The 26,648-nt window shown below is 35.4% G+C and overlaps 1 protein-coding gene across 3 annotated transcripts in view; it reads right to left on the bottom strand.

Annotated features, from left to right (window-relative positions):
* CENPE (centromere protein E) overlaps nt 1-26,264 on the bottom strand; it is a 93,417-nt gene extending 67,153 nt beyond the window's left edge. For 2 of the 3 annotated variants that reach the window (XM_017958910.3, XM_017958915.3), the window contains exons 1-16: nt 26,191-26,264; nt 24,679-24,770; nt 24,084-24,173; nt 23,841-23,959; nt 22,811-22,930; nt 22,305-22,386; nt 22,081-22,148; nt 21,933-21,998; nt 18,308-18,359; nt 15,687-15,774; nt 15,244-15,373; nt 13,862-13,981; nt 12,852-13,010; nt 9,460-9,607; nt 8,537-8,625; nt 7,306-7,473 (exon numbers count right to left, since the gene is read on the bottom strand). In XM_017958910.3, coding sequence (XP_017814399.3) covers nt 7,306-7,473; nt 8,537-8,625; nt 9,460-9,607; nt 12,852-13,010; nt 13,862-13,981; nt 15,244-15,373; nt 15,687-15,774; nt 18,308-18,359; nt 21,933-21,998; nt 22,081-22,148; nt 22,305-22,386; nt 22,811-22,930; nt 23,841-23,959; nt 24,084-24,173; nt 24,679-24,770; nt 26,191-26,246 — 1,647 coding nt within the window. In that variant the 5' untranslated portion in view covers nt 26,247-26,264. The remainder of the gene's footprint in view (nt 1-7,305; nt 7,474-8,536; nt 8,626-9,459; nt 9,608-12,851; nt 13,011-13,861; nt 13,982-15,243; nt 15,374-15,686; nt 15,775-18,307; nt 18,360-21,932; nt 21,999-22,080; nt 22,149-22,304; nt 22,387-22,810; nt 22,931-23,840; nt 23,960-24,083; nt 24,174-24,678; nt 24,771-26,190) is intronic. The other variant, XM_017958909.3, reaches the window with a different exon arrangement.
* Between the last annotated feature and the right edge of the window lie 384 nt (nt 26,265-26,648).

Here is a 26,648-nt window from a genome sequence, read left to right as displayed (position 1 = left end):
TCTTCAACACCTCAATCTTAGAAAAAAAATATCTTTAAGACAATACTTCTGAGTGATGTCAAGAAGATGACAGAATAGGAGGTCACCTGTTCATATCCCCCCAAAACAACAAGAATTCTGTACCTATTACAGACAAGTCTTTTTGTGGGAGCCTTTGGATTCAGGTAGGAGGTTGCAAAACCCCAGTAGAACTCAAGACTTAGAAGTGTTGTTTTTGAGAGTGTATACCAACACCCAGGTGGGAGTCCTGCTAATTGTGCTCCCAGGTTTATATGCAGAAATGGTCCCATTCCTTGAAGGACTTAGCTACAGCCCTATTTGGCCCAGAGCCTGCAACCAAAACTCTCTGTCAAGGGGTCCGGGAGGAATCACACACTCTAGGGTCTCAGCAGATGGGCTCTTTTGCCTGTTGACATTGGTCTTGGCAGTGGACCCAAATGTTAGCCTGTCACTTGGCTCCTGCCCTCTTCAAGCTGTAGTCCTAGCTTAGTACTGCTTGCACAAGGACCCAGAAGGGAACATGCCCATCTGAGCCACCAGGATAGGCTTGTCGGCCTCTGTCCCATAGCAGATTCTGAAGGAGACATGTATTGGTTCCAGTCCTTCCCTGTTGCAGCCTCTCTGCTCCCACTCACACAGAGAACTGCCAAGAGATGAACCTGTCTAAGCCACTGGGACAGGCTTGTAGTCCTCCATCCCACAATAGATCCTGAACGGGCCCTGTCTCAGCTTCAATGCCTCTTTGCTGCAGTCAGGAAGCTATCTCGACTGTTTTGGGAACTGCTGGGTGAAGCACCTGCCCCAGCCACCAGGATAGGCTTGATGCATCTTTTCCATAATAGATCCTAAAGGGGTCTTGTCTTGACTGCAGTCCCTCTCTACTGCAGCCTGGCAGTTATCCTGCCTGTGTAGGACAGGCCTGCTGGCTTCCATCACATAGCAGTTCTGGAAAGAACCTTGACTGCCCCAGCTACAGAATGCAAGCAATCCTCCCTGCATAAGGAACTGCTGGGAGTCTTGACAGCTCTTGCTACCAGGTTAAGCTTACCAACATTGGTTCCATAGCACATTCTGAATTAACTCTGAAGCTTGGTTTCAGTTTCTCCTAGCGATAGTCTGAGAATGGTTTCACTAAGCCAGAATCCTACCAGGAGACAGATGTATCCAAGTCCCTGTGGCAGGTTTTGCAACCCTTGTCCATCAGCAAATTCTCAAATGGCCCTGGATCTTGATACTGACCCCTGTCATCTGTAGAATAAGAACAGCTCTGCCCACCTGGGGACCTATAGAGAAAGGTGTCCAGTAGTGCCTCAGCAGGATAACACGCTGACCTCAGTCATACTATGGATCTTGAAAAGACCTTATAAAGATGGTGAAGACTAAAATAAACAGCTAAATTTGTCTTAAATGTGCAGACACTGCTGCGTGACCACAAGTATCATGATCAGGGAAAAATGATGTCACCAAATGCACAAGGTAAGGTACTGGTGACTGATCCTAAAAGATGGAGATGTATAATCTGCCAAAGAATTCAAAAGAGTTATTTTAAGCGAGCTCAGCAAACTTCAAGAAAACGTAGAGAAACAATCCAGAAATTTATCAGGGAGACTGAAATAATAAAAAAACCAAACAGAAATCCTAGAGCAAGAAAATACAATGAACAAAATGAAAAATGCAATAAAGAACATCAACAGCAGAATCGATCATGGAGAAGAATTTGTGAGTTTGAGACAGGCTATTTGAAAATATAGAGTCAGAAAGCAAAAAAAAAAAAAAAAAAAAAAGATGAAAAGAAATGAAGCTTATGGGACAAAATCAAAAAACAAATATTTGGGTCACTGCAGTTCAAGTAGAGAAAGACAACAGGACAGAAAGCTTATTTAAAGAAATAATAGCAGAAAATTCCCAAACCTGAAGAAAGCAATACATATTCACATATAGGAAGGTCAAAGGTTACCAATCAGATTCAATCTAAATGACCCTGCCCTAAGATGTATTATATTCAAACTCAAAAGTCAAAGACAAAGAGAAAATCCTAAAAGCAGCAAAGTAGCAAGAGTAAAGAGGCAAATAACATAGAAAGGAGTTCCATTATGGTTAGGAGCAGACTTCTAAGCAGAAATCTCACAGGCTAGGATCACTAAAAAGTCAGGAAACAACAGATGCTGGAGAGGATGTGGAGAAATAGGAATACTTTTACACTGTTGGTGGGAGTGTAAATTAGTTCAACATTGTGGAACACAGTGTGGCAATTCCTCAAGGATCTAGAACTAGAAATAACATTTGACTCAGCAAGCCCATTACTGAGTATATACCCAAAGGATTATAAATCATTCTACTATAAAGACACATGCACAAATACATTTATTGCAGCATTGTTCACAATAGCAAAGACTTGGAACCAACCCAAATGCCCATCAATGATAGACTGGATAAAGGAAATGTGTCACATATATACCATGGAATATTATGCAGCCATAAAAAAGGATGAGTTCATGTCCTTTGTAGGGACATGGATGAAGCTAGAAACCATCATTCTCAGCAAACTAACACAAGAACAGAAAACCAAACACCACACGTTCTCACTCATAAGTGGGAGTTGAACAATGAGAACACATGGACACAGGGAGGGGAACATCACACACTGGGGCCTATTGGGGACTGGGGGGCTAGGGGAGGGATAGCATTGGGAGAAATACCTAATGTAATTGACAGGTTGATGGGTGCAGCAAACCACCATGGCATGCATATACCTATGTAACAAACCTGCATGTTCTGCACATGTACCCCAGAACTTAAAGTATAATTAACAACAACAACAACAACAAAAAGGAATCTCACAGGCCAGGAGGGAGTGCAATGATCCAGTCAAAGTACTGAAGGAAAACAGTTGTGACATCGAAACATAGAACATCAAATATTCAGAAGGTGGAAGGAGATCAAGTGTGGAGTTTGTTTGTTTATTAATCAATGATAATCTGTTATCAGTTTAAAATAACCTGCCATAACTGTAAGACTTTTTCTTGTAAGCCTGATGGTAACCACAAAGGAAAAAAGTCTATAATAAATACACTAAAAATAAAAAGGTGTCAAAACATACTATCAGAGACAATAATTTAACCAATAAGGAAGACAGTAAAATAAGATAAAAGGATCTAAAAAACAAATAGAAAACAATTAGCAAAACGGAAGTAGTAATTTCCTACCTATCAATAGTTCCTACCTATCAATGTAAATGGATTGATTCTCCAATTATAAGACAGAGTAGTTAAATGGACTATAAAATCCAATTATATGCTGCCTGAAAGAGATTAACTTCACCTATAAGGATACAAATAGATGGAAAGGAAGGGGTGGAAAAAGATATTTCATGCAAACTGAAATTGTAAGACAGCAGGAGAAGCTATACTTATATCAGCTACAATAGACTTTACATCAAAAAGTGTAAAAGGAGACAAGGTCATTACATAATGATAAAGGGGTCAACTCAGCAAGACGTTACAACAATTGTAAATACATATGCACACTGAACATGGCAGAAAATATATAAAGCAAATAACAATAATCTGAAGGAAGAGAGACTGCAACACAATAATAATAGAGGATTTCGAAACTACACTTTCAGCAATGGACAGATTATTCAGACAGAAAATCAACAAAGAAATAGCAGATTTAAACTGCAGTCTAGACCAAAGAGACCTAACAGATGTTTACAGAACATTCCATTTAACAGCTGCAGAAAACACATTCTCATCAACTGCACATGGAACATTCTCTAAGACAGATAATACATTAGGCCACAAAAACAGTCTTAAAAAATTTAAAATCAAAATTATATCAAGTATCTTTTCTGACTACAATGACATAAAACTAGAAATCAATAATAGCAGAAACTATGGAAATATTAATTAAACATGCTTCTGAACAATCACTGGGTTAATGAATTAAAAGAGTAATTTTAAAAAGTTAAGACAAATGAAAATGGAAACACAATATACCAAAACGTATAGGATGCAGCAAAAGCAGTTCTAAAAGAGAAATTTATAGTAATAAACACCAAAAAAGAGGAAAGATCTCAAACTACCTAAACTATTACCTCGAAGAATTAGAAAAACAAGAACAAACTAAACCCTAAATTAGCAAATGGAAAGAATAAAGATGAGAGCTGAAATAAACAAAATAGGGTCATTAAAAAAATCCACAAAATAAAGAGTTGGTTTTTTTTTTTTTTTTTAAAATAAACAGAATCAACAAACCTTTAGCTAGACTAGGTAAAAAAGCTGACTCAAATAAATAAAATCAGAGATAAAAAAGGTGACATAACAATTGATAACACAGAAATACAAAGAATCATGAGACTAGTACGAACAATTATACGCCAATAAATTGAAAAATCTAGAAGAAATGAATTCCTGTACCAATTACCTTGCAAGATTGAATTATGAATAAATAGAAAACCTGAACAGGCCAGTAATGAGAAAGGAGACTTGAATCAGTAATAAAAAGTCTCCTATCAAAGAAAGGCCCTGGACCTGATCGCATCACTGCTGAATTCTACCAATAGTTACAGAAGAACTAATACCAATTCTTCTCAAAGTATTTCAAAAAATTGAAGAGGAAGGAATTTTTCCTAACTTATTCTATGAGGCCAGCATTACACTGATACCAGAAATAGACAAAAAAGGAAAACTACAGGCCAATATCACTGAAGAACAGATGGAAAAACCGTGAACAAAATACTACAAAACTGAATTTAACAGCACATTTAAAAGATAATTCACCATGATAAAATGGGATTTATCCCAGGAATACAAGAATGGTTCAACATAAACAAATCAACAAACATGACATACCACATTAACAAAACAATGAAAAAAAGTCATACAATCACTTCAACAGATACAGAAAAATCATGAGAGTTCAATACCTCTTCATGATAAAAACTCTTAATTAGGTATAGAAGGCCACATACAATGAACCCACTGCTAACGTAATACCAAATGGGGAGAAGCTGAACGCTTTTTACTCTAAGATCAGGAACAGGATAAGGATGTTCCCTTTTGCCACTTTTATTCAACATAGTACTGGAAGTTCTAGCTAGAGCTATTCAGCAAAAGAGAAAAATAAAACATAATAGGAAAGGAGGAAGTTAAATTGTCTCTATTTGTAGATGATATGATCCTATATACAGAAAACCATAAGGAATCCATCCAAAACTGTTACAACTAATAAGAAACTCAGTAAAGTTGCAGGGTACAAAATCAGCATAAAAAAACAGTAGTATCACTATATGTTAATAGCAAACTATCTAGAAATGACACAAAGAAAAAAATCTCATTTATTACCAAAAAAATACCTAGAAATAAATGTAACCAAGGAGGTGTCAGAAAATGAAATTAATTTGAGGTGTCTCTCAAATGAAAACTATAAATCATTAATGAAAGAAATTGAAGAAGACACAAATGGAAAGATATGCATGTTCATGGACTGGAAGAATATTGTTATGATGTCCATATTGTCCAAAGTGATCCACAGATGTAATGCGATATCTATCAAAATACCAAGGACATTCTTCGCAAAAGTAGATTAAAAACAATCCTCACATTCGTATGGAACCCCAAAAGACCCTGTATAGCCAAAGCAATCTTGAGCAAAAAGAGCAAATCTGGAGGCATCATACCATCTGCCTCCAAAATATATTACAAAAGTATAGTAACCAAAATAACATGCTACTGGCATAGAAACAGACAACAGGCCAATAGAACAGAGAACCCAGAAATAAATCCACGCATATACAGCCAACTGATTTTTGACAAAAGTACCAAGAACATATGTTGTGGAAAGGATAGTCTTTCTTCAATAGTGGTGCTGGGAAAACTGAATGAATATCTATATGTTGAAGGAAGAAACTAGGTCTCCTGTCTCTCATGATATATAAGAATCAATTCAGAATGAGTTAAGGACGTAAATATTAAGACTTGAAACTATGAAACTACTAGAAAACAAGATAGGGGAAATGCTTCATAACATTGGTCAGGACAAGGAATTTTTGGATAAGACCTCAAAAGCACAACCAAAAAGACCAAAAATAAATAAATGGAACTACAACTAAAGTAAAAGGAAATCATCAATAAAGAGACAACCTACAGAATGGCAGAAATATTTGCAAACTATACATCTGACATATGGTTAATATCCAAAATATATAAGAAACTCAAACAACTCAATAGCAAAAAAACCCCCAAACAACTCAATTAAAATACAGGCAAAAGACCTGAACAGACATTTCTCTAAAGAAGACATACACATAGCCAACAGATAGATGAAAAAAAAGTTCAATATTACTAATAATCAAGGATATGCAAATCAAAACCACAGTGAGGTATTGCCTCATCCCAATCAGAATGGCTTACCAAGAAGGCAGAAAAGAACTTCTTGGCAAGGATGTGGACAAAAGGGAATCCTTTTACACTGTTGGTGGAAATATACAGAAAAGAGTATGAGGGTTCCTCAACAAAGCAATAGAACTACCATAAGATCCAGCAGTCCTACCACTGGGTATATACCCAAAGGAAATTAAATGAGTATGTCCAAGAAATATCTGCATTCCCATATTTACTGCAGCACCTTCCACAACAGCCAAGATATGGAACCAACCTAAAAGTCTACCAACAGAGGAACGGATAAAGAAAATTTGGTATAAAGTCACAATGGAATATTCTTCAGCTATTAAAAAAAAAAAAAAGAAAGAAAGAAATCCCAGCATCCTACCATTTGGAACAACATGGATGAACCCAAAGGACATTATAAACCAGGCACAGAAAGACAAATACTGCATGATTTCATATGCAGAATCTTAAAAAGCTGATCTCTTAGAAGTAGAAAGCATAATGGTGGTTATCAGAGGCTGGGGTGTTTAGCAGAGAGAAGGAAATGGGGAAATCTTGGTCAGATGACATAATGACAGATAGCAGGAATAAACTTCAACAGCTCTATTGTACAGCAAGGTGACTATAGTTAAAGACAAGGTATTGTACTCTTAAAAAACATAAAATTTGTGGATATTATGTGCTATCACCACAAAAACAATTTAACTATGTGAGGTAGTACATTTGATAGCTAGATTTAACCATTCCACAATGTATATATACTTCAAAACATCATACATCATGTTGTATACAATAAACACATAAAATGTTATCTGTACATTTAAAAAAATATAAAAAAGCTTACATTATAGAAAAAAGAGAATACTACTTTTAAAAGTAGGCTTTTAGTTTAGTTTTACATTTCTGTCTCTCTTACCTCTTGATCTTTTTTAGTTTTTCTTTCTAGAGCCTCAAATTCATCCAAATCATTCTTTTCTTTTAATTTCAATTCCATTTCTTCTTTTTCTGTTCGTAGTTGTTCATAGTCTAATACCAGATTATCATAGTCAGCACGAAGTGAGTTCAATTCACTTTCTATATTCTCCTATTATAAACAAGAACAGATTTTCCAATCAGAAAATTCATATATTTTTTGTTTCCTTAACAAAATTTGGATTATTTAAATAACTAATTTAACTTTGATTTGATATCTTTCTAACGGTCTACATTTTGGCAAACTAGCTAAGTTAGAATAGATTATTTTGAAAGAAGGAGAATTTTAAAAATATATCAATAAATTGTATGTTTGCCTGTGCCTGACAGGAAATTTTGATCATAAATCCTCAAGCTCCTCAGTAATAAAACTGATAATTTAATTCCCCAATCTAACTAAATCCTATTTTATGTCTCAGATGCTTCTGAATTCAAGAACGGAAACAGAGATATTATTTATTGACTTCTAAAGCTAATGATAACTGTTTTACTATACTTAAAGAGGCCTATTTCTATTTTCTATATTATTATAAGAAAAGAGATACACCATGAGTTAAAAAGATACTTTTCTACACCAGAGATTGTAAAAAAAACCCAAGAAACTTCTAATGTATGTCTTAGGAACACAAAAACACTTTGTCAATAATACTTCATAGGAATTAACTAACAATAATAAGGAGCACTGCAATTATATTCTAAAATTCAAATGAAAATTTCTTTACTACTTTATACAACTATACATCTTTAAACACAAGCAATATACAAAGTAAACAAGGAATCTAAACTTACTGATGTATTCACCAAAATTACCTCTCCCTGATGTATTATTCTAAACAGTATAAATGCCTGACAATTGACACTTTTAAAATCAGTCTTGTCAGCCTCATGAAGTTTACCAAGGCAAAACAGAAACTTTACAAACATCATGAATACTAAGATCTGCTAGTAAAGAGCTAGAAGCAAAGGTTTAGCTGCTAGCACATGTCTGCCTTATGAAATTTTTAGTCTTCCTCTAGGTGCCTGATGGTTATAGAGTAGAAATGTAAAGAGAGAAGCCTTCATTAGAGCCAAAATCATTACTGAAATTAAATGAGAACAAGTAACAACAATATCTAATAACAAAAGAATTTTAAAAAGAGTAAAAGCATTATATGCTGTAAAATACATTAAGTTACCTGATTTAGTAGCTTTGTTGCTGGATTCCATTCTATCTCATTTAATGTATCAAGAGTGTTACTGAAAACATCAGACTCTGAACAGACAGCTATAATTAGAGAAAAAAAAATTTGTCCATAAACATGTTTACCAAATTTCCTAAGTCAAATTAAAGATTACTAAAAAAATTCTTATCAGAGATACTAAGAACTTCAAATTAACTAATATGTGCTCAGAGTATGAATACCAAAAGTACATTAATAGATACGGTGATTTATATTATTGTATGAATTAAGATGACCACTGGTTGGAATTAGTGACACAATTCAGGATCCTTAATGAAATACAGGTTAAAAGGACAAATTCTGAATTTGAGATTTGATCATTGTAAGCAGATTTTAAATGCCCCCCCAACAGACTGTACTATTGAAGAAATAATTTTGAAACAGATTCCTATGTCAATGTCACTCTTTTAAGATTAGCAAAGGCAGATGCCATATAACTAATAATTTAATTGAATAATTAGAACAAAAATAAAAACACCTGTCTCACGTGTGTTTCAACTAGTGCATCATTCTTAAGAGAATCAGAGTAAAGAACTTATGATTATATTTATTTATTTATTTTTGAGACAGTTTCACTCTTGTCGCCCAGGCTGGAGTGCAATGGATCTTGGCTCACTGCAAGCTCCGCCTCCCAGTTTCAAGTGATTCTCCTGCCTCAGCCTCCCAAGTAGCTGGGATTACAGGTGCCTGCAACCACGCACAGCTAATTTTTTTGTATTTTTATAATTACTTATTTTAAATAATAATCTCCATGTAATCACATGTGAAATACACAGTATTTAAACATGTTTATCACATTAACTGAGCTATAAACATAGTTTCCCTTTATAAGAATGCTTTTATAATCAAACATAGTTCCACTTGAAAAAAGCACTCACATTCATCAATTTCTCCTAATAAATTTATAGACAGCTTGTGTGTTTTTGTTGTTATATTTGTTGGCATATTAAATTGATCTACATAGTTTGAGTTCTTCATTTTGTTAATTTTGCCAAGACACCAAGTAACTCTTCGTTTTCTTTTAGCCTAGGAAGAAATTAAAATTATGTCATATAGATTTGTATTCAAACATAATAAAACAAAGGAACTAGTTTCTATTTTTGAAAACCATTGACTTGGTAGAATTCTTATTAAGCCTAGTTTAAATTTTTACTAGTCTAAGGATATTGCTTTAAAAAAAAAATCAAACTCTTGACTCTTTACTTCACTCTAACTACAGTTTTCTTTATTTCCTACTTTGTCCTCATGATTTATCCACTCCTTCCTCAGCACTTCAGGGACCCATCTCCTGGTTCTTTCCTTACCCAGCTGCTTATACTTACTACTCATTCTGGTTTCTCTTCCTGTGCCTGCCTCTTAAGTAGTTTTTCCAGGTTTCATAGTCACCATTCTTCTCGTCTCTTTACTCAGTGCAAGTATCATCTCATCTTATTTGACTCTCTCAGCAACCCTAGGGTTGTAATCACATCTGAAATACACAACCCTAAGGTTGTTGAGAGTCAAATAAGATGAGATGATACTTGTATCGAGTATCAACCTTACTACATCTTTTTAACAGATGAGCTGGGTGCCCAACAAGTTTGGAGAAGTTGTGTGAGGTTGTATAGCCAATTGGTGGCTGAGCCCATGTCTATTACTTCAGAGCCTTTCCATGCAACCATTCCATCACATTGCCTCTTAAGATTACTTGTTGTCCCCAGAATATACTGCATACTGTCATGCCTGAGTGCTGTTCTGCTTGACATGGCTAGCCCTTTCCACGTCCTGCTCTGCAAAAGCCCCATCATATATAAATCCTCCAATAACCTTCAGTTTAATGCTAGTTGCTACCAAAGTCACACCTGGACCTTATCATTATCTGAAAGTCATAAACCTAGACCTCTTGCTCTTATCGCTGTTGTTATCCTTCCAAATCATTAATTTAGTTAATCCTACTATAGCTATTTAGCTTATCAGGGGCTATTTAGCTCTGTTCCCTTGTTGCGTGACTTTTTTTTTTTTTTTTTGCCATCTCTCTCTTGGTTCTCACCCTATCATCTTAGATTCCATAGATCACTGTAATCACGTTGGAAATTTGAGGTTAACGTTCTCAAATTATTTGACCCATTCTCTGTTTCTTACATGTACCCCACATGGCACACTCAAATGACACTGTGTTCAAGACCTTTATCAGCCTCCTGAGCACTGCCAGAGCCACACAGCCAGAAGACTGGCTGACAAGATAAACACGATCTTTAATGCTGCTTGGCAATATTCCCTTCCCCCTTGTCAGTTTTCTTTTTCATTACCTACAAAGGCTAGCCTATTTCAAACCCTTAGTATCTCTGTAAACTTATGACTGTACCATCACCTGCCATCTCAGCAGAAAAATTAAACCTATTTCACAAAGAAAGTATAAACCTAAACTCCTAAGAGTACTACCTGCACAGAGGCCTGTCCTTTCCTCTGTGTTTGTTCCAATTCAAGAGGTGTTTCTCCTATGGTAGTCCAATTCTTTCTACTATATTCAAGATCCCATCCATCTAGGCCACCTCAATACACTACAAGATGGCTTTCACAACCCTACTATTTAATAACTCAAATCACGTTTGCAAATAAGCTGTGTTTCCAAATGCAAATAATTTTTCGTCCATCTTTATCTTATTTAACTTCTTAGCAGAATATTACACCACTGAACACTACCTCCCTGAAATATTCTCTCCCCTTAGCTACTATATTCACTAGGTCTTATTCTTAACTCTAGAGCTAAACCTGGGCTTCTTTACAGATTCTTTTTTCTCTGCCTTACCCAATTGGAGTTTTGCCTTCTGTTACTTTGCCTTCTGTTGCCTTCTCTCAATATGCAACCAGAACAAACTTTAATTTGGATCTGTAGTAGTTAATGCCCAAATTGATATTTATATCTCAAATCTTCTACCTAAAATTCACACATTTGCATTTTCAACTGCCTGACATCTCAAACAACAGAAATCTCAAATAAAACACCCACCATTTCCACTGCTCTTTATTCAGTGTTCCTTAACTTAACCAATATTGTTACCAGCTACCCAGGAGCCAGGAATTGCTTGCAAGTCATTCTGGACACCTCCTCCTCCCTTTCTCTACCCTCAGCATCCAAACAACCACAAAGTCCTGCTAAGTTTACTTTCCAAACACTTCTCCAATTTATCCAATTCACTCCAACTCCAGAGTCAGTCTTTGCAGGCCCAAGCAGTCTGACGTGCACAGCAGCTACATCTTTCTTAACTATAATTCTGATGTCACATGCAAGGCTGTTCTTTGTTGTTAGCAAAACGTCACATTCAAATCCCTCAAGGGGGTTTAAAATGCCCCTGCTACTGGAACATCTTAAGTGCAAGGAATGCATCATGTTTCTTCACAACTCCAAGCTTTTGCACATGTAGGTCTCTTTTGAAACATTCTTCTCTAGGTCCTTCATTGGGCTATTTCCTGCTCACCACTCAACCAATAGTTCTTGATTGTCTTCTGTACACCAATGTACATAATGCTTATTCATATTAATAACGTACATTAGTTGAGAATATGCGGTGTGGCAAGTGCTGTGTTGAGCTAATTCTACCTATTATCTCATTTAATTCTCACACAACACTTATGAGGTGAGTATCAAGCTCTTCCACACTGCTACTTCCACAGGAAAAAGCAGCAAAGTAATTCAAGAAATTGTCTAAGGCCAAGAGGTAGGAAATGACAGATTTAAATCCAGGCAGTCTAGCTCCAGAGATCATCCTCTTATCCATGACACCCTCACACCCCCAAAAGTCTATTCAATAAATTCCTACTCAATTAAAGACAGACAAAAAAACCCCACATAAACAACGTCAGAATTTTGTTCACTATGTTGTTTTTATTTTCTTTCAGCAGACTCTACATTGACACAATTATGTTGTTTTATATTCTACACCAATTTTCCTGAGATTAATATTTCTGTTTAAGTATAAAATAATATTTCCACATATTCTAGAAACCTGTGGCTTCCAATCACCCAGTTTCTTTAGAATTTATTAAGCAGCATATTGCAAATAAATTATTTAAATAAACTCCAAACTTGTTGAATTAGAATCTCTACAAGTGAGAATCAGAAATTGGTATTTTTAATGAATCTCTTAGGTACTGTGAAAACACAAAATCTTCTGGGTTTCTTGAAAATATTGTATCAAAGGATAGAAAGTGCATACTACATAATAAACATATAGAAATAACAATTCTATTCTCTGTACATCAAGTTTAAGCTGTCATCTTTTAATTTTACCTTTAATTCCTGTTGTGATGTGAGGGAAGAAGAGGTCACCAGCATCCGTGTTAAGTTTTCAATTTTCTCATTCTGTACTTTCTGAAGCAAATCTTTTTCTTCCAAAAGTTGGGCCAATTGGTCTTTTTCCATTGCCTGAGCTCGCGTCTCTAAAGAAACCTATAGAATGCAATATTGGATTATGTTAATAATACATGTGGTTAAGTTTTAAAACCTTAAAAGTAGCATAAAAGAATAAAATATTACATTTGTATATGAACTATAAGAATTTTAATTTCAGTGAAATAAAATTTACTCTAACTGCAGAACATCAAAATGCAGTTACCATAATCAATAATTTCTCAGACTTACAATAAAATACACATTTCTTCTCATGTAACTATTCTATATACCATGTATAAGACAACAATGCTGTTATAATAACTGTATTAATTGTCTAAGAAGATATGAATAGTCAGAAGTCATAAAATAAAGACTTGAATTCCGATAGTAAAGATAGAGATGTTCTCATAAGATTACCATTTGATATTTTAGCTCATTTTAAAAAAGATCACTAATGCATGATTTTTTACAAAATATGGGACCATGATGGTTAAAACAAATGAGAAATTATGCTATATTATTAGATTGCAATCTAAGGGTTAGAAGAGGAATTCAGGATAACATGAAAATACAGAAAGTGGTTCTAAGTAACTCTGTAGTTTCTCTTTTTAACCGAATTCATATGTATTTGTGAAAAATTTTAAGAAATACCTCTACTTGGCCCATTTGATAATCTCAGATTTTGAAATAAAAAACAAAATCTAAAATAATTTCAAGAACCAAATCTTACAATTTATAGTAAATTAAACTAAAATTTTTATGAGTGGATTTGTTCTTGTTTAAAAATGATTTAAAACTTAAGTTGTAGCAACTCAGATATTCAGGAATGAATTGTCTCTGAGTATTTGGGCAGGTCTCCATTCTAAATTGATTCTTTCTATTTAATGAAATAAATGATTCATACATACCTCCTCTAATTGTTTTTTAAGATCCATTATTTCTTTTCTATACCTTTTCAGGAGAGCTTCATCAGTTGATACCTCATTAACATAAGGAGTATTCTTCATATATTTAGCAGTACTGGCAAACTGGAAAAAAAATACAAAAGTGCTAAGTGTTCAACACTTAAAAAAATTCAAATTTAATTAGTAATAATTAGCTTTCTTATATTCAAGTTTAAGAAACATCAATACTCTTTCCAGTTGGCTTAATACTTTTGAACAAAGGGAACATTCTATGTCCTTATAACAATGCTCTGTAACTTACCCTGGCTGATAGTCTTCAGGAGAATAAAAAAAGATATATTGAGAGAACTTAAAAACATCAGCTTATTGGAATCCCATTTACCCCTCAAGGTCCAGTGCTAACGCTTCCTCTACTCTGAAGTTTTGCTTCTAGCCAAAGATAACTCTCCTTCCTTTAAACTCTATACTAGTTATTAACCACTTAACTACTAAAATTATGTTGCAAGACAAGTGTTATGTGCCTTGTCACAGAATTCATTAATTCTGTTAAGCCAGGGACTCTAGTTTCTCTTTGCACCTGATAGTACCTTGATCTGGTGCTCAACATCTATTTAAAGCAATGTTTCTCAGAGTACAAGTACCATAAGTAACTTTAGGTGGGTACATGAAGGTGACCATTAGATAACATTGAATCGTTCATTGAGAAAGCTACCCTGCTGACATTTCTCATTTTTCTTGAGACATAGTTTCGCCCTTGTTGCCTAGGCTGGAGTGCAATGGCACGATCTCGGCTCACTGCAACCTCCGCCTCCTGGGTTCAAGCGATTCTCCTGCCTCAGCCTCCCCAGTAGCTGGAATTACAGGCATGTGCTACCACACCTGGCTAATTTTGTATTTTTAGTAGAGAAAGGGTTTCTCTATGTTGGTCAGGCTGGTTCCTTTCCTTTTTAAAATAGAAAATGTAGGCCTTAGGTTCAGAGCAAATGAAGGCAACAGTTAACTACTAGGAATTTCAGATTTTGTTATACAGACAGACACACAATTTTTTTGTTACCTTCTATTTGTGGCAAGTAATAATAGTTTCCTATTGATAGGACTAATATTAAAGTTTCCTTTTACAATAAATTGAGTACAAAAAGTGAGTCATTTAAAAAAATATCAAGTCAATTTCAGTAAACTAGTGTTGGATGTGGCAAAAATTGTGAAGGTAAGATACAAATAATTGAAGTCTGGCAAAATTAAATTAAGAAATGCTATTTAGTAGATAACATATTGATTATAACAGGTGTGTTAATTTAAAAAACTTTGCTTAATTTTAGTAGGTAATTTTTTCTGCTTCAAGTTGATCTTCCCCCATATTAAGTTGAGATAAAAATCAAACTCACCTGGAGAGTAGTAAGGGTTTCATCAAAAGATACTGGAGTAATTGTGCAGATAATACGTGTCTTTGCGTTTCCTCCCAAGGAATTCTGGAGAATTCGTGTTAACTTGCTATCTCGATAATTTATGAAACCACTTAGCAAGGAATAAGTTTATGGGAGAAAAAGATTGAGAATGTTTATATAACAAAGTAGTTGGTTTTTAACGCAGAACTCTTAAATCAGCCACAGTTTCAAAAATTAGTTTACAGGTTATATGAGGCAGATTAAAACTACTAACTAAAAAATATTTAAAACAGAAAGTAAATTCAATAGATTATAGTTGTATGTACAAGCTTTTGAATATATGGAAAAAATCAGTACATTTGAGTGTCATTGAAATATTGCAATGTTCAACCTAATGAAAAAGGTAAGAATTAGTAGGTAAGTACACAACGGGATAAACTTACCCAACCTGTTCATCACTAAGTTTCTTGATCACTTGTCCCAAAATAAATAAGCTTCGATTTATATTACAGCCTTCCTTGAGCCGCACACCTGAATTTATTAAACAAATACGAAAACCAAACTTGACTCCTTTTCCAGATGATAAACTTATTTATCACTAAGTTAATGAGAGAAATTGGAGGGCAGATGCTAAAGTCTATGCTCTGGTTTAGACATGAGCCCATCTTTAATATCAGTGGTAGAAGGAGCTCTTTCCCTATTAGTCCCACTTCAAGTGAATCAGAAAGGTTATTACCTGAGAAAAATAGTAAAAAGAAAAAAATGAAGAGGGAGGGAAGAATGTAGGGGAAAAAAAACCTGTTTCCTGAAAGAGCTTCTGTAGCTCTTCGGTTCAAATCAATTTTTTTTTCCAACATCTAAATATAGGCAACTATGAACTTACAACCAAATTAACCTCTAATTTCTCATTTTTAAATTGTTAATATGCTTACATGGTTCAAAAAGTTTTTTAAAAAAAAGTACACTTTGAAAAAGCTCCCTTCCACTTTTATCCCATATTCGACCAGTTCCTATACCTCTACCAGGACACCACTGTTATTAGTTTATTCTTTAGAGATTTTTTAAAATACAAGTTCATATATATTTATTTCCTTCTTTCTTCACCGATATCAATAGTAACAGACCATACCTACTATTTTGCACTTTGCTTTTTTTCACTTGGCAACATATCTTAGAAAAATTTCCATATCGGTAAACACTGATCTTTTTCATTCTTTTTTGAAGTATAAAATTCCATTTTATGGCTGCATCAGACTTCATTCACCCACCCCATCCCCTGTTGAAGGACATGTAGGTTTTCAATCTACTGCCTATACAAAAAAAATTGCAAAAAATAACTTTGAACAGATGTTATTTCACAGGTGCATTAATTAGCTACTGCTGTAACATTACTACCTAACCAACCAGCTAACACAAGCATTTATTTTTTGTTCACAGGTCTGAGGATGGACTGGTTTGGAGGAAGTAGGCTAGGCTCAGTTGAGTGCCTCTACAATAGGCTGCAGAATGAGCTCAAGTCTGTTGAACAAACTTCTAATCTTCCTTGGATCAGCAGCTCTTCTAATGGCAAGAGTGCAGGTGCAAGCTAAACCATTTAAGCCTTATGAACTACTCACTTTTATCTTTGCCCAGTTTTTTGTTGCTTTTAAACTTTTAAGGCATCCGGATTTTGTATCAGTTACAAAAGGGTTTTCCGACTGTAAGTTGACTTCCAATACTTTTTATAGTTTTTTTAATACTGAAATTTTTGAGCCACTTACAACACATTCCTTGGTATATGATATATGGATAATTTTTTTTCCCCAAATGGCCATCAATTAATGAATAATCTATCTTTTCTTCACATATTTGAAGGACCATTTTTATTGTATTCTAACTTCTGTATGTATTCAGGACTCTTGATGGATTTTCTATTCTATTCCACTGGGCTGACAATTCACATAGTTTTATTACTATGGGTTTATAATATGTTTTACTATCTTATAGTAAGATAGTAAAATCTTAAATTCCATTTTCTGCTTTTTGGAATTTTTCCGGCTACTCTTGTCTGTTATGTTTCCATACAAATTTTAAAATCATCTTACCTAGTTTAAACATGAAAATGTACTCTTGATATTTTTATTAGGATTGTGTTAAATCTAGAAATTAACCCAGAGGCCTGATATCCTTGTGATTTTGAATCTTCTACATCTAAGTATGCTTTTCCATTTTTTCAAGTATTTGTTTGTGTCCTTCAAGTCTGATTTACAAGTTTTCTTAGGCCGGGTGTGGTGGCTCACCCCTGTAATCCCAGAACTTTGGGAGGCCGAGGTGGCGGATCACTTGAGGCCAAGAGTTCGAGATCAGCCCAGCCAACATGGCGAAACTCTGTCTCTACCAAAAATACAAAAATTAGCTGGGCGTGGTGATGCATGTCTGTAATCCCAGCTACTTGGGTGGCTGAGGCACGAGAACTGCTTGAGCCCAGGAGGTGGAGGTTGCATTGAGCTGAGATCATGCCACTGCAGTCCAGCCTGGGAGACACAGTGAGAGTCTGCCTCAAAAAAATTAAAAAAACAAAAACAAAAACAAAACGTTTTCTTTGTATCAGTCTTGTACAAATCTTTGTTGAGTTTCTTCCTAGGTATCACATCTTTTAGGTTATTATAAATAACCTACTAAAATATTTTACTAAATATTTTAACTGGTTTTTGTTTATTAATATTTTAACTTTCTAAAATTAGTATCTGTATATTAATTTTATACCCCACTATCTTTCTTAATTTCCTTATTTTGAAAGTTTAAATGGCTTTTAAGGAATTCTCATGGGCTTTCCTGCTGTACAATACCATCAATTGTATAATTTTCATTTTTTAATTGATGCTATTGTAGACTAAAATAAAAATTAACCAGATACAGATGCTGATTTCTACGTTAAAGACTTTTATCAGAAAATCATCATTAATGAATATTATTAATAATGAATATAATTACTTTATCAATTTCTAAAAATGCCTGGTAGTACTTTTTAATCCTATAAAATAGGAAGACATTAAGACTAACATATTTCATGAGTTTTAATTACCTTCAGCTCCTGTTTGAGCAGCTCTTTCACTGCCTGCAAGATCAACCAAATTCTGTAAGATAGATAAAAACAAATCTTTAGGGCAGATAATTTGAAATAATAAAATTCAAACTACTGAAAGAATATTTTTAATACATGGTATATCTGAATATTCTATCTGTATCCATGTCTCCCATGCTACTGTTTAGGCATTCCCTTTTTTCTCTGAGTCAAACTGTTCTCTATCTGTTCCTTTCTTTATATCTTCCATAATGCTGCCAGTATAGGTTCTGTTTCCTATACAAAGTCTAAAAACTTACTATGGCAAATATAATTCTTTATAAGCTGGCACTTGCATTGCTCCAACTTTGTATCTATCTATCCCTTACTCTTATCTCTAGTTGAACTACTCACTATTCCCCAAACACCCCATGTACTTCTACACCTTCAAGCACAAGCTTTTTGCTATTTCCTTTATTCAGTTAGTTCTAATGTTCTAGTCTGTCCTTATTCTTTATTTAAGAACCAGGCACAAAGATTATCTCCTCGATGTAGCTTTGCCTACTTTATCCTTCCTCCCTGCCAGATCTCAGATGAACTGCTCCTTGAACTGCATAACCAGAACTCTTTATAAACATGACTTATAGACACAACTTACAGTTATAACACTTATTTTGTTGGGCTAGTCATGTATGCTAGCTGTACTATGCTGTAGCAATACCATGACTTTACTGTGGCATCTTTAAGAGCTGGACCTCTCTTTCATTTCACAAATATTATTGAAAAGAAGTGGCTACTTATCATGCTCCCGGAAGTGCATCAGGTGCTAGGGCTACAAATAAATAAGATCTCTGCTCTCATGGAGCTTACATTCTACATAGAGGAGGAGGCTGGTGAGAAGAGATAAAAAGACAAATAAGAAACATGTTGTGGGGATTGGCCAGCAGTGTAAGGCTTGTCGTTAAGCTAAGATCTGAATGACCAGAGAAGAGGGAGCTGGTCCCAAAAAGATCAAGGGAAACAGTAGTCTAGACAAAAAGAAGAGCCAAAACATTTAAGTCACAAAGCAGAATGTGCTCAGTGTGTTCAAAAAAATAGAAAAGGCAGTGTGGAACAGTTGGTGAAGTGAAGACAGGAAAAGATAGAATAAGAGAAGCAGACAGGGGCCAGATTATGCAGGACTTTTTTAAGTAAGATAAAAAACTCCGAAATGTTTAAATTCAATGAGAAGCCATTGCAGGGCTTTATGCAAGGGAGTAATAGAACCCTGCATAAAGCCCAGCAATGGCTTCCACAATGGATCCACTACGACTACTGGGTGGAGGATGGATTGGGAAGGGGCAAGAGCAGCCGCAGGCAGCCCCATCAGGCAGCTGGGGCAGGAATCTGGGTGAGAGATAATACCAGCTTGGGTTAGGGAGGCGGCAGAGGAAACTGCTTGTAAGAGAAGCAGTGGAGGGATGTCTTGTTTATTTATTTTTTTAGTCTCAGAGCCCAACACCATGCTCAGAACACAATAACGACTTAGTAAATATTGTGAGTGATATGAAAGAAAGTCAAACCTTTGTTATTTCTCTCTGTGGAGATTTTTGAGACTAGGCAGGTAAATATGTATTACCAGTTGAGTCTGATTTTTCTTGCATAGTGTCCACTACAGATGACACAGATACATAATAAAAGGGAAAAGTGGTAATGAAGGCAGCATGAGTGAAGGTTAAAGATGAGAACAAGCATTCATATTCAAAGATACTCAGAGGCCCAACCTGTGAGGGAGGAGTTCATTGAAGCAGAAGGAAATAAAGTTAGATTGGTTAAGAGTGTCCAAATCTTGCCCCGGGAAGTGACATACAAAAGCAGTGGTTAGTATATTAGAAATCCTTATTATGACTTCAAGAAACAAAAACAAGAGTCATGGAGACAAGGTTGCAGGAGACTGACGTAATTCAAGAGAGATGAGAAAGTAAATGAGTGTAGCACCCACAGGAATGTTCAAAGGTGGGATCAATAAGAAATGGGACAAGTGGACAAAGAGAAAGGCAGAAAAAGATGAGTCAAAATTGACTTGGGTGTCCACCTTAGGCAGCTAGGATAATGCTGCTTTTACTGGAAATAAGGAATATTCACTATGGTAGGAAGAAAATAGTTTCGTTTTAGACATATTAAAGTTTGAGATATTGATGGGACACAATTATAACTATCTTTAGGAAGACATGAATTAGAATTCAGAGACTATACATAAAATATTTGGCAGTTATCAACATGGAAATGATGACAGAATGTTTGAGAGCAAGAATTAAGTAAGAAAGGCCACAGGATACCTCCAAGTTTTTGTTTTTTTTTTTAATTTTTTAAATTTTTTTAGGAGGGTAGAGAAAAAGAAGCCAGGGTAGAAAACAGAGGAGTACAGCTAAGAGAAACTGGATATTATCATCCCACCAAGGCCAGGAGATAATCAGAAAAGAGCCACCTCTAAAGAGCCAGAGATGACTCCTTAGAGGAGATTTCTTTCCAAGAAGATTCTTAGTGTAAGTGGGTAGGCTGGAGGGTTGGAACAGATAGAACACCGATGACAAAGCATCAAGTAACATGAGGAAAATCATCAAGGAGATCACTGAATATGCCAAGAGTATTAAAGCTAAACTATTAAAAGTTAAAATTATATGAAATATCACAGTCTTGGATGAGAGAACAAAAGAGGTTAGGTTTTGGTTTTTTATTGTTAAATTAAAACAAGATTAAAGTCTACTAAAAATAAGTTATACAATTTTATAGCAAAATAGCTAAGGTGAAATTAGGATTGAATATTAAGTAATTAATAATCTAACTTTATAAAATCTGAAAATGAATAAACGTCATAGATTGCTTTTTTCCCTGAAGTTTTCTACTCAAATAATCTTAAATCATATCCCACATCAAGCTAAAGAATTTAGGCCCTAAAGGTGCAGAATAAAGCAATATGGTAAAGGGTAGAAAAGGAGCAAGAAAGAGACAGCAATAATTTAGTGTGGCAAGAAGGAAGTGAAGGTTTACTTATGTACTATATAAGAATGTTTGCATAATGCTTACATTTACTTATTCAACAAATCTGTATTAGACATAAAATAGGTACAATGTGTTGGGGCTACAAGGATGAATGCAGTATCACTCCTCAATGGATTTACAGTCTAAAATACTATGTTTATAATACAAAATGTATTTTCTTATTGTACTTAAGTAAAACCTAAAATAATGTGATTACTTTTTAACCATCCAACCTAGATTTTTGTTGATCACCTAAATTACATTGGCTGAGATTTTAAAAAAAGACCCTCAAATTCTAAGATGACTTAAATTGTTAAATGTGTATAGAAAAAAATTCTACTTCATTAATGGTTAGAAAAAACATCAATCCCTATAAACCTATAGCCCTGATATTTAAATTTTAGGAGATGGCAACCATGACATAACAGGAAGAAAGATCCTCTGAATTTTTCCTACAACATTTTAGCTAGGAATTTGATGATACTGACAAGACTAAGCAGACAAGTTGTAGACTTCCTCCCACATTTAGTTCAGTTAACAGTTCTTATTAAACCAAACATCCAGCAGCTAAATTAAATTTTGTTTTGGCTCATACAGTACATTATTATGGTTCATTAATACTCACCAAATGGGATACCTTAACAGATCCTTCACAATTAGAAGGTTCACCCTTCTCTCTACTTTCCAAAATCTAGATAGAAAAAGCGAGCTGTAGAAAAATTAGTGCATTCTTACTTGGAAGATCTAATAGATAGACAGAGAGAATTACCTACCATCCTAAAGATGGTATGAGAACGACTGCTTCTTTGATTCATTTTTGTTTCTCCATAATGCCTGTTCTCTGTAAAAATGAGTTATATTTCAGCTGCATATATATTAAAATCCACAGAAACACAATAATTTTTAACTTAAAGAAGTGTGATTTGAAGCCTAAACGTGCTTGATTGAAAAGATAGTTTTTACAAGTGTTTTAAAGAAACACAGCATAAAGTCTTACTTTCTCCCTTTGTAATCCATTTCAAAGCCATTTCTGATGTATATACAACTTCTTCTGTGAGATCAGCAACATACACATTCCTCTGAAACAAGTTTAATTACAGAAAGATTAGAGAAATAGAAGTCACAAGTTTGCTTTTCAAAACAAGGTGCAAACTATTATAGAATTCATTTGTGAAAGTTAAAAGTGGCAAATGGAACCATAATTCTGTAGAAATGTAACAAGTAATTCTATGAATACCCACAATTTATTTCATATACCAAAGCACACAAATTCTAACCTGATACTTCCATCTTGCTACTTTTACACTTAAACCAAAATATTAGAGCTGTATTTGAAAACTATTCATGTTGTTTAACAGATGAATATAAATACTTCAAAAAACCCCTCACATACTATAGAAATAGGAGACACTTTAAAAACTATAGAAATTACAGGTAAACGTTCAAGAACAATAAACCCAATAAGTAAGTCAATTTTAAAGCTCCCTTAAGTCTGCTACTCACATTGACATCTTCTCGAATAATTAGAGGTTTCATTTTTTGAGTGCCACAGAGTAAATCTGTAATGGTTTCATTGTATATTTCCATGTAAGATACACGTAAGAGAAATTCCCTATCAGGAAACTAGAAGAAAAAAATTATATAAAAACACCAGGAAGCATCCAATTGTGAAAACCTAATACTAAATGCTCATGTGCTTAAAGAGGTAAAATGTCTGTAAAACAAACTAAGAAAACCCTTGGTTCTAATGTTGACAAAATAATAAACACAAAAATATAAAAGCATCGCTACAGAAATAATGAAAAGTGAAGTACCATAAAGCTGGGAGAACACCAACTCTAGGCTCAAACTCTAGGCTCAAAATAAAACCCTATCAACAGATGCTCTTATTTTTTTTTTTCATTTTTGATATAAACATTTAATAAAATAGGGATGGGTAGATTTTTCTCTAATAAGATGGAGTACATCTGTCTCAGCAAAAAAGTCAATATCATGTTTAATGAGAAGACACCAGAAGTATCCCCACTAAAGTTTCCCCACTGAAATCAGGAGCAAGACAAGAATATCTGCTATCACACTACAAGATGTTCTTATTTTAATAAAAATGCTAATTTAAAACCATCTCTTAACTAACTAGGGTGCCTATTCTGGCTTTCTGCTTCCCTTCTTTTTTTTTTTTTTTTTTTTTTTAACCTACATCTACTTTCTACTGTTCCTTTATAATCACTGATAGTTAAATGGTTAGGTGGAGCTAACCATGATAAAATTTTCTTGTTCCTTAATGCCTACTTTTTGTTCAGAGTATTATTGTTGCAGAATTCAAGGGAAAGAATAAAAGAAATTTAAGTTTTACAAAGTAAATTGTGGAGATAAAAGTGAATCTATGCTATGTCTTTCTTCTTTCACCATGGATAATCAAACAATAACTGTAAATCTACTTCCTTTCATCTTTATAAGAGAAATACACTAAGACTCGTACCCAGTTTTTACTAGTTTTACCTGTACATACTAGAAATCCAGTTAAGTTACTTACCTTCTTAATTTTTTGGAAAATGTCATGAATTGCCCTGGGTGTAACTCCCAAATGATCTTCTGAACCCATCATGGTATATGTTTTTCCTGAAGCGGTCTGTCCATAGGCAAATATAGTACCTGCAAAAAACAAAACACACATATGCAAAGATTAAAAACAAACCTATACTGGGTAAAACTATGCATGCTTGTTGCACAGACGCCCAAGACTAAAATGTTTCTGCAACATTGAGTGAATACAAACCATTGTAGCCTTGTATGGCAGAATCGATGATTGGTGCTGCTATTTCTTCATACACATTTTTGGTAGTTTCATTACCATGAAAGACACGATCTAAACAACAACAGCAACAACAACAACACAGAAGTTAAACCAAATGAATCAACTGCGTTTTCATTCCAAATCAGTAATTATTCCTAAAAGTAAAACTGTCAGAATGTAGGATGGTCAAGTATTTAATACAGTATTTTCTTCAACTTTTTGGTTCTTTGAAAATACCCTTCCCTAAGGTGAAATGAGTTCATTTACACACACAAAAAATACACTACAAATCAACTTTTCTATGTTCTTTCCAGAGTCAGTAAGGCATAGTGTTTGCACATGGGGGTCTGGAATCTACCTAGATGAAAATTAGGTAACTGTGATTACAACTGTTTTAAATACCAGTTGGTTACCTTACTTAAACACATGATGTATAAACAATTTTGTTTCCAGTGAAGCAGTTTGTAGAAGGCTTAATCTAATCTTTAGTGACAACTCTTAATATTATTGATTAACCTTTTGTAGTTTTAATAGCAAAAGGATAATACGATAACTTTTTATGCTATTATAAGCTTACCAAAATTGAAGGATTTACTTCCATCAACTTGATAAATGGTATTATTGTCAGTTTTCCAGTAAAGTTGGGCAGTTTCTCCAAGTGATTCTTCTCTAAAAGAATAAAAACACTGCATTTTAACCAGTCATAAAAGTCATGTCATAGGAGGGATAATTTAAAAGATTTCACTTTCTAAAGGATATTTTGGAAGATAATAATATAAGAGAATGACAGAAAGTCCATCTTTGAGGATTCAAGTCTTAAATGGAGCTTCAGTGACCTCCTGCCCCCTCAAAAGTGTTTTCTTGTGAAGGCTTTCATTCTCACCCTCTCCCCCAGTACTGGTAAATGAAGGGATGGTTCAAAATGCAACTCTGATTGTGTCTGTCTTGCTTAAAATTCTTAAAACCTTTTAGAAACTTATGAAATCCTCAGCATGGTACGAGTCCTAGATCATGTCTTTTCTCTCTTCCATTTTCCTCTGAATTCCTAGATACTTCCTAAGCTCTACCTGAAGGTCTTCCCCAAATGACAGATGTAACCCCTCTGTGCCTGGAATACTCTGACTTTCCTTTTCATTAAGTAACATAGCCATTATTTCACTCTTGAAAAGTGTCAAGACTTTCCTGACACCAGTTCACCCCACGGAAGCTGTCTTCTCTCTGATGGGCTAATGACTCCTCTAGCAAACATTCTCCACCCGCCCATCATTAACACTTGTCACAAAGTATCTTAATGGTTTCTTTATGCAGCGGTTCAAGGCATTAGATAACAAGCTCCTCAAAAATAGGAAATTCCTGATCTTGGTATTTACATTTATTAAACCCCGTGTTCAATAAAAATTTCACACTCACACAAAGTGTTAGCATTTTGGGTCGAAGGCCAGAAGCCAGCGAAGCAAACTGACTTCATTTATTCCTCTTCCTGCTTTTTCTCCATAGCATTTATTAAGTACATATCACCACATAACATCTTACATTTTCAACTTTACTTTCTGTCTCGCCCCATTAGAATGGAAGAGCCACTGGGCAATGACAGGAGTGTCTGTGTAGTACAAAGGTACTAAAAAAATTGATAAATACTTGTGGAATGAATGAAGTCTTGAGTGACGACTGAACTCAATGTGACAAGACAGACTAGCTCTTGTCTTCAGGGGGTCTGAAGACAGCAGTTACGTGCAAAATGACTAACTGTGATGAGAGCTAGGAAGGCACGGTCCCATACGACTTCTCTAGGGCGGGGAATGGGGCAGGGAGGAACAGACGCGGCAAGGCAGAGCAGCACAGAAGGGAAGGTCTGTAATGTCAGCGAGACTGAGTTAAATTTAAGTGAATCTCTCAGCTGGAAAGTATCTTCTAGATCTCTGATCCTCCCCCGTCACTTTACAGACCCTGAAACGGTGGCCAGCGGCCGAGTTACTAGACAGCAGAGCCGGGAAGCAGCTGCTCCTGGAAACGCCGCAGGCCTGGCTCCTCCGGCTCAAGGCGGCGCCGCAGGCCCAGCGGGCACCGGGCCGTGGTGTGGGCCCCCTACCTGCTGTTCAGCGGCCGCACTCGCACGCAGACGGCCACAGCTCCTTCCTCCGCCATCGTGTTAGGCTGAACAGGCCCCAGAAAAATGGCCAGGACCCTCCGCGGCCGACGCTTCAGGGCGCACGGGCCGCCCCGCCTTTAAATTTAAAATTTCCCAAACGCTGCATCTGATTGAGCCGTGGCCTCGTGACGTCATGGGCCATTCCACCTGCGGGGCAGCGCGGGGGACGCAAGGCGGGCGGCGGGACTACAGCTAAACACGAGAGGGGATTTAAAGGGCCTGGCGGAGAGTCGCAGAAGAGGGTCGGAGGGAGGAGGGGCGCCCGGGAGTCTGCGGAGAGCGGTGGTCCTGGAATACCAGAATACTATAATCTGCCAAAAGCCAGCAAACATCATCCTCCACCCCATCCTTAAAGAGTTTGGAACCCGTAGACGAAACCAGGTAGAGATACATGTATT

Source organism: Papio anubis, chromosome 3 (genome assembly GCF_008728515.1).
Source record: "Papio anubis isolate 15944 chromosome 3, Panubis1.0, whole genome shotgun sequence".
Lineage (NCBI taxonomy): Eukaryota > Metazoa > Chordata > Mammalia > Primates > Cercopithecidae > Papio > Papio anubis.
The sequence above is the reverse complement of the archived record's forward strand: the minus strand, read 5'-3'. Positions and strand labels throughout refer to the sequence as shown.